The sequence below is a fragment of the Cervus canadensis genome, chromosome 6 (assembly GCF_019320065.1).
Source record: "Cervus canadensis isolate Bull #8, Minnesota chromosome 6, ASM1932006v1, whole genome shotgun sequence".
Lineage (NCBI taxonomy): Eukaryota > Metazoa > Chordata > Mammalia > Artiodactyla > Cervidae > Cervus > Cervus canadensis.
The window spans coordinates 17,664,600-17,676,945 of NC_057391.1; the positions used below are offsets into that span (position 1 = coordinate 17,664,600).

Genomic DNA, 12,346 nt, shown 5'->3' on the forward strand with positions numbered 1-12,346 from the left:
TCTACATACACACACCATAACCACATACACAAGTCCACACACACACACCATAACCACATACACAAGTCCACACACACCACAACCACATGCACAAGTCTACACACACACCATAACCACATACACAAGTCCACACACACCATAACCACATGCACAAGTCCACACACACACCATAACCACATACACGAGTCCACACACACACCATAACCACATACACGAATCCACACACATCACACCATAACCACATACACGAGTTCACACACATCATAACCACATGCACAAGTCCACACACACACCATAACCACATACACAAGTCCACACACACCACAACCACATGCACAAGTCCACACACATCACACCATAACCACATGCACAAGTCCACACACACCATAACCACATACACAAGTCCACACACATCACACCATAACCACATACACAAGTCCACACACACCACAACCACATGCACAAGTCCACACACACCATAACCACATACACAAGTCCACACACACACCATAACCACATACACAAGTCTACACACATCATACCATAACCACATACACAAGTCTACACACATCATACCATAACCACATAGACAAGTCTACACACACACCATAACCACATACACAAGTCTACACACACACCATAACCACATAAAAGATACTAATCGTATCTGGATTCAATAAGCAACTTAAAATATTATTGAATTCATATTTTAATCAGCTACCTTTATAATTTTCCAAATAGTCTTTAAATTTTACTGGACATCCCTGGTGGCAGTGGTTAAGAATCTGCCTGTCAATGCAGGGGATACAGGGTCGATCTCTAGTCTGGGAAGACCTCACATGCCACGAAGCAGCTAAGCCCATGTGCTACAACTACCGAGCCTGTGCTCTAAAGCCTGAGAGCTGCAACTACTGAAGCCTGCTACAGCCCGAGCTCCACAAGAGAAGCCATCGCAATGAGAAGCCAGTGGACCACAATGAAGAGAGAAGCCCCCTCTTGCCACAACTAGAGAAAGCCCAAATGCAGCAATGAAGACCCAGTACAGCAAAAAAAAAAAAGAAAATAATAAGTAAATAAATAAATAAACTTCATGGGGGAATTCCCTGGCAGTCCAGTGGTCTGGACCCAATGGTTTCACTGCCAAGGGCCAAGGTTCAATCCCTAGTTGTGAAGCTAAAATCCTACAAGCCTTAGGGCCAAAAATATGTTTTTAATAAAAAACAATGATAAATAAAAATAAGGTCTACCTATAGGCAGGGCACTCTGGTAGGTGTTGTCAGATCTTCTCTAGCTCCTTGACTTTTGAAGATATTTTCTTTCTACTTATTACTGAAACTTCACTCCTTAAACCACTCCAAACTAGAAAGAGGAACCACTCACAACAAGGAATTTGAGAATCCTGAATTCAAAAGGTGGGATTTGCTATCAAATCACACTTAGTTGTTAGTCTAACTTTAACACCGGCAAGCCCAATTTTCAGACTTGGATTCCTCCCCCACCACTCTTTTTTTTTACAAACAACTGAGTTCCTCTTTAAATTTCCTAAATTGCTCTATTAGTCTCTCACCAAAAAAGAAATATTTCACTAGGATTAGAAGCCTTGGTACTAGCTGAATGCCTAAACTTCTAAGAAAGATCACTAGCCACAATGTTCTGTATTACCACAATACGAGATGAATGACTAAAATATCACCTTGAAGTCCTGTCTGAAAGATCTGTTTTCTGACCCTCGTGAGCTTTAAAATTACAGCTTTCAGATACCAGACTTCACATTCTGGACCTCCTTTCTAATGAGTGAGTCTAGTTCCAACTCAAAGTACTCCCTCCTGCCTCTTCTACCAGGCTAACTCATTCCATTAAAGTTAATAAACAAACAGCAAGGTATGTACAAAATAATAAACATTGTAAGTTTAGATAAATAAGCACATCCACAGATCTCAAAGAACACTGCCACTACCTTATAATGGACACAGACTGGTAAACAATTAACTATGCTACAAAGCCAATACTGAATTACACTGCTGCTAAGCTAAGTTACTTCAGTCGTGTCCGACTCTTAGCGACCCCACGGACCGCAGCCTACCAGGCTCCTCCATCCACGGGATTTTCCAGGCAAGAGTACTGGCGTGGGGTGCCATTGCCTTCTCCACTGAATTATGCTAAGGAGAAGCAAATTGTTCTATGCTGATGGAATCAGTTTAAATCATTTAACACAGTTAAAACCGATGAAGCAGTATATGAACCAAGATTTGAAAAATAAGTGATATTTTAACAGGAAAAAAAAAGATCACTGATAATTGCAAAAAAAAGTTGGAAATAATTAACATATTCTTCAATAGGTGGGCTTCCCTAAGAGCTCAGCTGGTAAAGGATCTGCCTGCAATGCAGGAGTCCCTGGTTCAATTCCTGGGTCAGGAAGATCTACTGGAGAAGGGATAGGCGACCCACTCCAGTATTCTTGGGCTCCCCTTGTGGCTCAGTTGGTAAAGAATCCGCCTGCAATGCAGGAGACCTAGGTTCGATCCCTGGGTTGGGAAGATCCCCTGGAGAAGGGAAAGGCTACCCACTCCAGTATTCTGGCCTGGAGAATTCCATGGACTGTAAAGTCTATGGGGGTCACAAGAAGTCAGACACGACTGAGGGACTTTCACTTTCACTTTCAATAGGTGAATGGACAGGCAAACTGTGATACATGCACATTACAGAATAATATTCAGCAATAAAGAGAAATGAGCTTTGCAATAGGTAGAATAAGTGGCAAACTGTGATACATGCACATTAAGAATAATATTCATCTAATTATGTTACATTCTGAAAAAAGCAAACCTACAAAGCTGGATAAAAACATCAAGAAGTCAGACACGACTGAGAACTTGACTTTCACTTTCAATAGGTGAATGGACAGGCAAACTGTGATATTGCACATTACAGAATAATATTCAGCAATAAAGAGAAATGAGCTATCAAGCCCAGAAAAGACACTGGATTAATCTTAAATGCTAAGGCTAAGGAAACAATCTGAAACATGACATGGAATACTATATGAATCTAATTATGTTACATCTGAAAAAAGCAAACCTACAAAGCTATAAAGCAACTAACACACACACAGAGTTGACTTACAGATTTCAGATATACAGCAAAGTGATTCAGTTTTATTTATATATATAAATACATATCCTTTTTCAAATTCTTTTCCATTATAGGTTATAAAATACTGAATACAGTTCCCTGTGCTATGCAGTAGGTCCTTATTGTTTATCTATTTTACATATAGTAGTATGTATCCAGTAATCCCAGATTCCTAATTTATCCCTCCCTCCCATTTTCCTTTTAGGTAAACATAAATTTGTTTTCTATGTCTATGAGTGTATTTCTATTTTGTAACTAAATTCATTTGTATCATATGACAGTCCCTTTGATAGCAAGGAGATCAAACCAGTCAATCTTAAGGGAAATCAACCTTGAATACTCGTTGGAAGGACTAATGTTGAAGTTGAAACTCCAGTATTGTGGTCATCTGATGCAAACAGCTGACTCACTGGAAAAGTCCCTGATGCTGGGAAAGATTGAGAGCATGAGAAGAGGATGTCAGATGAGATGGCTGGATGGCATCACTGATGCAAAAGACATGAACTGGGCAAACTTTGGGAGATGGTGAGGGACAGACAGGCCTGGCGTGCTGCAGTCCAAGGGGTCACAAAGAGTTGGACATGACTGGACGACTGAACAACAACAACATCATATTTTTAGATTTCACATATAAGTGATACCATGTAATATCCCTCCATCAGTGGCATAGTTTGGAAATATTTTCTCCTATTCCACAGGTTGTCTTTCCATTTGTTTATAGCTTCCCCTGTTGTGCAGATCATGTTTATCTTTATATAGACAGTCACATAAAAATATTTGGAGATATGCGAATATACTCAAGGTGAGTTTACACATACATATTTCCTGTTCTGTCAGAGGAGAGGGCCCATAAAAAACTAAACCCCTTTTAAGATGAGCAGTTAGCTGAGAAAACATGAGAAATCATCAGTCCAGGAAGAAAAAGTAAGGCAATGAGGACCTTGATGTGCGAAGAAACGTCATAGGATATGAAGACGTTTGACTCCTATTTAGCCATGAAGAAAGAAAAAGTAGTACTCCACCCATCTGGACACTCCATCTTCAAACAAAATAATCTAACCAACAACCTACTATGTAGGAGAAAACTTACAAAGACCTAGAACATGATATAGCATAGAGTGAAATATTCATCCTATTCAGCAAATTTAGGAGTTACAGATATCTGGGACAAAGGGAGGTGGGGGAGAAAACCCAAATCTTCTAAAGAGTCTGGCACACATAACAGAAAGAATTCCAACTTCTGGAGTAACATTATTAATTAAAAGTATTAACCCATTTATACCTACAAAATAGTTACACAAAATAAAAACTGAAAAGTTACCAGTATTTGAAATGAAAACTGAGAATGTAATCACTCACTTCTAATAACTCTGAGACAACAGGCAGAACTTCAGGATTACAGATATCTATGGAGTCATCCCGGTATGTCTTCTTTTTATAACAGATATTACCCAAATGTAGTATTGCTGAGAGAAGAGAGAAAATCCTGTGAAAATAAAACCATAAATTACAGCTTCCTTATGTGACTTCTCTTAAGTTTATTTCATTCCAAAATTCTAATCAAGCAAATTAACCAGTACAAATACAGAGTACTTAGTCTTCAGAAAAATAAGAATTACGGGGATAATAATCATAACTACAATAACTAAAATTTATTGAGTGTTTGCCATGTCAGGCACTGTGCAAAGTGCTTTATATAACTCCACTTTAAGAACTGTATCCTCGTCAGATATATAGATATAGTTGTTTGAAGGGGACTTTATTCTTTTTGTTTTAAATTTATTTATTTTTGACTGTACTGGGTCTTCATTGCTGCACAGGCTTTTCTCTAGCAGTGGTACGCAGGCTTCTTGGTGTGCTGGCTTCTCTTGTTGCAAAGCTTGGACTCTGGAGACCACAGGCTTCAGTAGCTGTGGCACGTGGACTCAGCAGTCGTGGCTCCTGGGCTCCAGAGCACAGGCTCAGCAGCTGTGGCACACAGGCTTAGTCACTCCATGGCATGTGGGATCTTCTCGGATAAGGGACTGAACCCATGCTTCTTGCATTGGCAGGCAGATTCTTTACCACAGAGCCACTAGGGAAGCCTTAAACGGGACTTAACATTGTCTGAATCTTCTGTGGTGTTTCAAAAGTCCATGACTTTCTAAGTGCTTTTTATCCTACCTGGAATGTCCTTTCCCACACGGCCTATTTCAGATCTACTGAATTATGTGTTAGTCGCTCAGTCATGCCGACTCTTTGCAATGTCATGGACTGCAGCCCACCAGGCTCCTCTGTCCATGAGATTTTCCAGGCAAGGATACTGGAATGGGTTGCCATTTCCTTCTCCAGGGGATCTTCCCAACCCAGGGATCAAACCCGGGTCTCCTGCACTGCAGGTAGATTCTTTACTGACTGAGCTACAAGCGAAGCCCAGATCTACTGAATTAGAATCTTTAAAAGAAAGGTCTTAGAATTTGTATTTTTTTAAACAAAGTAACCAAGGTGATTTTTTTATTATTATATTTTTAAAATGCTTTCTCACATCATATTATACTGACCATCATATTATAATGCCTTTTTTAAAAACAGTAATGGAGACCACTGGACTATATGATCTAATATTAGGCCCTTACTGTGAAATATCTACATCTCAGTTGTCCTTCCCTCCTGTCTCAGAAGAACACATGCCTCTCTTCCAGCCAATAGATAATCCCTATACTTGAGCTCTACATCTCATGAACTCAGTTTACTCTGGGACATTATTATACCTATTTTCTGTCTCTCACCTGAACTTGACAAGAACTTTCTATCAAAGTAACCTCACTTCTCTTTTACTTTAAGCAACCCACCGTTCGACCCACATTGTTTCCTTCCCTTGACAACAAGTGTTATAAATCAACAGTTAAGGAAGGTACACGGAGAGGTCTGGGGGGCACCATGAACTCCTGTAATAATATGCAAATGTTTATGGATTACATTTTTAGGAAGAAGAGCTCTAACTTTCAACAGATTCTCAAAGAATTTATGACAAAAGAAAGCAATTCAAAACAAGTCTTCTACAAAAATAAATTTCCTAATTCTAAGTAATGCTTAAGATGGAAGAGGCATTAGATCAGGAATATTAGAAAATTGTTTCAAAGGATCTCTACTGAGGGTAAAGGAATACAATAAATAAACTCACTGTCTTCGTGTCTTGGGAAGAAATCCTACCATTTCCATGGCTAGTTGTAAGCGTTCAAAGTCATGCCTCAAATCTTCCCCCTCTACGGTGAAGCAATCCTGCTTTTTAAAAAAAAAATGGAAAAGAAAAATCAAGATTACCTATTGAAAAGCAACCTAAGCCACTCAGAAATACAGTAATTTTAGATAACCATAACCTATGCATATTTAGATATCATCAAATTCATTAGACTCTTATCCTACTACAAGCATGCAAACCAAACATATACCTACCTAAATACCAGTATGTTACCTTTTCCCTCTTCTTCACAACCACCCAAGCAAGGATCTCAAAAGTAACTTACAATAAAGAGCTAGCAAGACTCATAAAATATTCTGATACCAAGTTTGATTTTGAGTGGTTCTGAAGAGTCTCAGAGATGCAAAGCATTTAAGAGATCAATTCCACAACAAATGTTATTTATTCAACAAATATTTAATAGGTGCCTACCTATATGCAAGGTACTGAACTAGATCCTGGGACACAAAAATATATTTCAGAAGAGGCATTAATTTAGTTGAGAAGAGGAGCCTAGACTTAATATAAAGATGTTTATATTACATCAACATTAGGTATCACATAAATAGTTCCTAACAAATAATATAAACAACATGGCAATCAGCAAAATAAAGAAGTATATGTGAAAGTACAAAAACTTTCAAAAGAACCCTCATAATATGAGCCAGTAAAAACAGTTATGGACTACCAGACTAAAAATATTACTCTTCTAGAGCAACTCTTGCATTTCAGTTCCCCCAAAAGTCAAAAGGTAATACTGTACCATTTGGTTATACTGTAGATCTTTAAAACAATTAAAAATTTAAGTCTTCACCTGCCTTTATTATGTGTTCTCCTAGTCCCTTTACACTTATATTTTCAAAAACTTCCTCACATGTATTTACTTTTTAATGCCTATCTTCCTATGAAATGTTGTATCAAACAGTCAGTGAACACATGAACTTTTATTTGTCTCATTTACTGCAGATTTCCAATATCAAGTCAGTGCCAAGAAGAAAGTAGGAAATTACTGGAGTAAATATACAATCAATGAATTAATTAACTGAATGAGACATTCCTTTTGAAGAAACAAAGTGCTTAAAAATTACTTATCAAGTATCTACCATGTACAACCTGCTTTAGGTACTATAAAAATGAATATATATATAAATAATAAAATTTTAAACATTGTCTTAAAATGCTATTAAAAATAATTCTATTCTCTATGGAAAGGTACACATGGATTTCAAATTCACTTTAAGAAAAGTTCTTTCTGACTATAAAATTTTTGGTAAGCAATTTTAAGACATATTTCTACAGACATGACAACATCCTAACCCACTAAAAAATTTTAACTTAACACATTTTTCTCTTTCATAAAGTTTTTTAAAAGCTCTTTCTTTTCTTCCCCCTAAAACCACAAACAGCTCACTCATTTTATAATTTAGTAAAAATTTTTCTGTAACAAATAAGTGAAGAGAAAACAACCTATGCTTCAACTTGTGAAAACTCAATAATACAGTAATGATTCTCATAAATGACAGCTGCTCTTATCTACCTCAAGAATGAATAAAACAGTGTGGATAAAATATTGAGAGCATAAATTGAAAAAAGAACTAAAATATAAATACATTTATACCTGCTGTTATCTATAATCAAAATGTTTTTCAGAAATACAAGACCAAAATCATAATGAACTTTTAAATACTTGTATTTAACATGAACTTCCTTGATGACAATGGTATTAAAAAAACTAAGGACAGATTAATCTACCAGACCAGAAATATCATTATCTTAATCTGGGTTCATACGGATGCAAACCTTGAGACCAAGATTCAGTACAAGTAGTGTTAGAATGCAGGGAAGTCAACGTTGCCTAAATAGAGAACAATATTAAGGGAGCTACCAAGGTGGGTAGCTGGACTTTAATTCCAAAGTAACCGCTGGGAAACAGTATGAAAAATACTCTCATCAGTTCTGGAGATAAGCTGTTAATTCCTAGGTACTTTTAGAGGACCAGGCAAGAGCACAAGGCCTTCCAGGATTCTAAGAAAAGCTTTCAAGCACCAGATACGAACACTGGCTGCTGGAGGTCATTCAGAAAACAATAAAACAGTAAAGGTCAAAGAATGAGGTAGGGAACTAACCAACAACTGTTAGAACCCTTTCCACTGAAAGAAGACAGTTGACTCCTACTGTCAAACTCAGCTCAGGCTCTAGTCTTACACGATAACATGCCACTGCACACTCCCCACAAATACACCAAAATATTCTTTCACGCTATCAGCATTTTTTCCCTTTGTATGAGATGATGAGAACCCTTTCTCATTTATAAGTACCTACAACAAGCCTGGCATGTAGGAAGTATTTTGAGGGAGAAAAAGTGAAGAGCAAAGTCAGATTACACATGTTTCTCATATGCTGTCTGTATTTCTTAGAATACTGTTTATAAAAATTATATTTTTATAGCTACTAGTTGATAATATAGGACACAAATCTGAATAATTGACTTTGAGAGTTAGTAAAGATGCTGAAGATCATTTAAGAAAAAAGAACATATAAAACATAGCCTGATTTGAATCCAAATTACATTATTAAATTGTTTCATCATCACAGGGAAGTCACTTAAACTCTGAGCCACTGCTGCTTCCTCCAGTGGTTTTATAATGATCAAATATAATATGGATGGTAATGGTTTTTAAATGGAAAAGCATTTGCAAAGGAAGTTGTGCAGCATGCAGAGACCTTTGTACTGGACTGGCATAAAGTCAAAAAGGCAGAATTTGAGGGAGTGACCCCAAATGTATAAACTGTTGGACAGTGAATAGCAGTAAAAGTGTTATGCTGTAGAAATACTTAAAATATGGAGGATGTAAATATTACGGATTTAAAGGTTTCTGTCAAGTCGCACAGGATTCCTGCAGCAGGTCTAATTCATGGGAAAATGGGAGGTCAGGTACAATACAAATGGTTGGGTTCCTATAAAGGCAGTAATGACCAGGATGAAAGCTTGGCCTCACTGACAATATTATGTTTCAATCCCTTTGCAGCATGGTGTTCAGTATCCTGAGACCCATTCTGGCAATCCTCACTAAACTCACCTGATAGTTGGACCTGACTATTCAAAGTTTAATTTAGAAAAATTTTAAATTAGGTGAAACTGTTTACATTGAAGTTATTCAGAACCAGCTTTAAGGTAAAATGATTAGAATAGATTATCATTTAAAGAAGGGAAATTAGCATTTACCATATATCTTCTACATACTAGTCAATAGGAGAGTCACTTGCCGCATGTAATCTTTAAATTCTCAAAACACAAGAGGTTAATTATGCATATGTACATTTTATTATACCTATATTTTAGGAAAGAAAATAGACTCAGTGGTTAAATAAGTCACCTAAATAACAGAAGAGGTTACACCAAAATCTGTTCTAAGTCCTCTGCTATCTTTCATGAAACACCAGTTGCTTGAGCTTGTTTTATTAATGTTGCCCATGCAATGGGCAACAACAGGTCCCTTGTTAAAAGCAATTTTCTCACTTAAGTTCCCCTTGGGATCATTTATACAATTTCATACAATGTATATTAAGTAATATAGCACAAACTGCAGAATCTTCCTTAATCCTCTCTTCCCATGAAGCTAGTCACATAAGTTCTAAAAACTCAGAGTGAAACAAGTGTAGTGCTCCCAAATATGATATGAGGAGGTGCTAAGAGGAAAGAATTAAGCAAAAGATCCTCAGATAGACTACTTGCTTCCATTAAAATTACCTTGCAAGAAAAAGCAGCAAAAATTAAAGTTCCAATGATAACAGATTTGAAAACATAATAGATAAGAGGATAGTGATGAGAGTAATATTAAGGGAGTAGGAGAGCATGGCTACAAATTTCTCCTAAAAGGAAAAGATGGATAATGATGCTTTCAATGGTGGCGGCAATAGTGGAAACATTTACTGTGTGCTTATTAAGCATTAAGCAATCCATCAAGCTCTGTAGATGCACTAATTTAACACTCACAAAAGTTAAAGACCATTATTTTCCCCTTAAAGAAGGGATGAAAACAAAAAGGTAAGTCACCTGCTTGGGTTCTCAAAACTAACAAGTAGACAAGCCAGTTTTCAAATCAGGTCTATCTACTCCAGAACCTAAAAATTCTTAAGCATTACTTAGACTGTCTAAATAGCAGACCAGTTGACAATCTCACTGTAAGCTCTGTACAGGCAATCAAATCTTATATTCACTATATGAGTTTCCCAGTCTCCTACCTACTTCCCAATGAGAGGCATAGTCAACTGGCATACTAAGCAAAAGATGGAAGCGTCTCCAGAGTGAAAAAACAGCATAAAATTTTTCTACTAAAAATTATCAGTATCTATAAATTTGCTGTCTAAAATTTATTTTCTAAAATATCAAATCTGAAATTGCAAATTACTTGATTATGAAACGGTACTGCAATTAAACTGAATGAAAAATTACTAAACCTACTCAAAATCTGATAATCTTGCAATTAACGGAGTTTGTAATCACATGCAGTGAGAATTAAAGTGATAGTTATTTAAAGTAGGATTAAGACATATTACATTTCCAGGAGGAGTAGTTAATACATTAGTTTATTAGTTAATGAACATATAGATGAGTGTTTGTTTTCAGCCTTTCACATCTGACCTAGTTGCAAACTGAAGTAAAGGAAAAAGATTTTTTATGTTCCATTTGCAATTATAAAACTGTTTGTATAAGTAATTTACCTACTCATTTTATATTACATCATATATGCCTTTAGATCATCCTTAATTTGAAACATAAAATAATCTTATTTAAAGGAATTTCAATTCTTAATTTTTTAGAAAATTACATGTAGGCTATGGCCTCTCTTGCTATTAAAAAAATGCATGCATTCACTATGTGAAGACTGTTAACGGACACACAAAACAGGAAGAATGCAACTTTTTAAAATAATAAATACTAGCCATAATAGATGGGTAACTAAACTACCACATAAGAATTGAAATAAATAAATAAATGTCAAGGGAAAAAACCCTATAGGTTATAAGGATGCATAACAATGCTGAAATTAGGAATGCAATCAATGTATTATTTTTAAAAATAAATACTGAATATAGTCTAAATATAGCCCCCAAAAATCCAAAAAAGGTAAACTGCTTTTAATCAATAAACCATACATACACAAAAAAGTCAATTCCAATAAAATAAACACTGATTTATCTTCTTTCCTAGATTCTTTGTTTGTATTTCAGCTGACTTTCTTCCTAAGTCACAAAAAGGGTCCTTTAGCAAGGATACTTAGGCACTTGTACTGACCGGCTCAGAGTCAAAGCAATAATCATCCCAGCTCTGTCTGAGGGGTTTCTTTGTTATCTGAAAGTAAGGCAGATTAGTTAGGTAGAAGTAATGATTATTACACTCTTCTAATGATCTCTTAGATGTAGTGTTCAGGTAGTACCGCTGTTATCCAAAGAAAAGTTATTTTGTATAGCAGCACAAAACAACTAGAGAAACATTCAGATTCTGGGAGTCATATATTATTATAATCAATCCATATTTGCTATTGTTCAGTTACTCTGAAATTTATAATAACTGTTGAGTCCCATAGTCTCCAAATACTGACCTTAAGATAAGAATATGTATAGTATGGCCAGTAATTACAAAAAGATCTGGAAGAGGAGCAAAAAACTCCAGATTTCTCTAGTATTAACTTTAGTGGTTTTCCCAGGTGGCGACAGCGCTAAAGAATTTGCCTACCAATGCAGGAGATGCAAGATTCCTGATTTGGGAAGATTCCCTGAAGAAGGAAATGGCAACCCACTCCAGTATTGTAGCCTGGGAAATTTCATGCATAGAGGAGCCTGGTGGGCTACAGTCTGTGGGGTAGCAAAAATTCGAACATGCTACACACATGCACATCAGCTCATTTTATCAGCAGTTGCCACTTTTTCAAAAGGAAAAATATTTTATCACCCAAATATAAGGCAAATAGTTTAAGCAGGGAAGGGGGA

General features: G+C 36.4%; 1 protein-coding gene across 11 annotated transcripts in view; it reads right to left on the reverse strand.

Annotated features, from left to right (window-relative positions):
* MYO9A (myosin IXA) overlaps window positions 1-12,346 on the reverse strand; it is a 236,254-nt gene that overhangs the window by 153,014 nt on the left and 70,894 nt on the right. For 6 of the 11 annotated variants that reach the window (XM_043470965.1, XM_043470967.1, XM_043470966.1 and 3 more), the window contains exons 6-8: window positions 11,652-11,708; window positions 6,296-6,396; window positions 4,492-4,618 (exon numbers count right to left, since the gene is read on the reverse strand). In XM_043470965.1, coding sequence (XP_043326900.1) covers window positions 4,492-4,618; window positions 6,296-6,396; window positions 11,652-11,708 — 285 coding nt within the window. The remainder of the gene's footprint in view (window positions 1-4,491; window positions 4,619-6,295; window positions 6,397-11,651; window positions 11,709-12,346) is intronic. The other 5 variants (XM_043470968.1, XM_043470969.1, XM_043470959.1 and 2 more) reach the window with 3 other exon arrangements.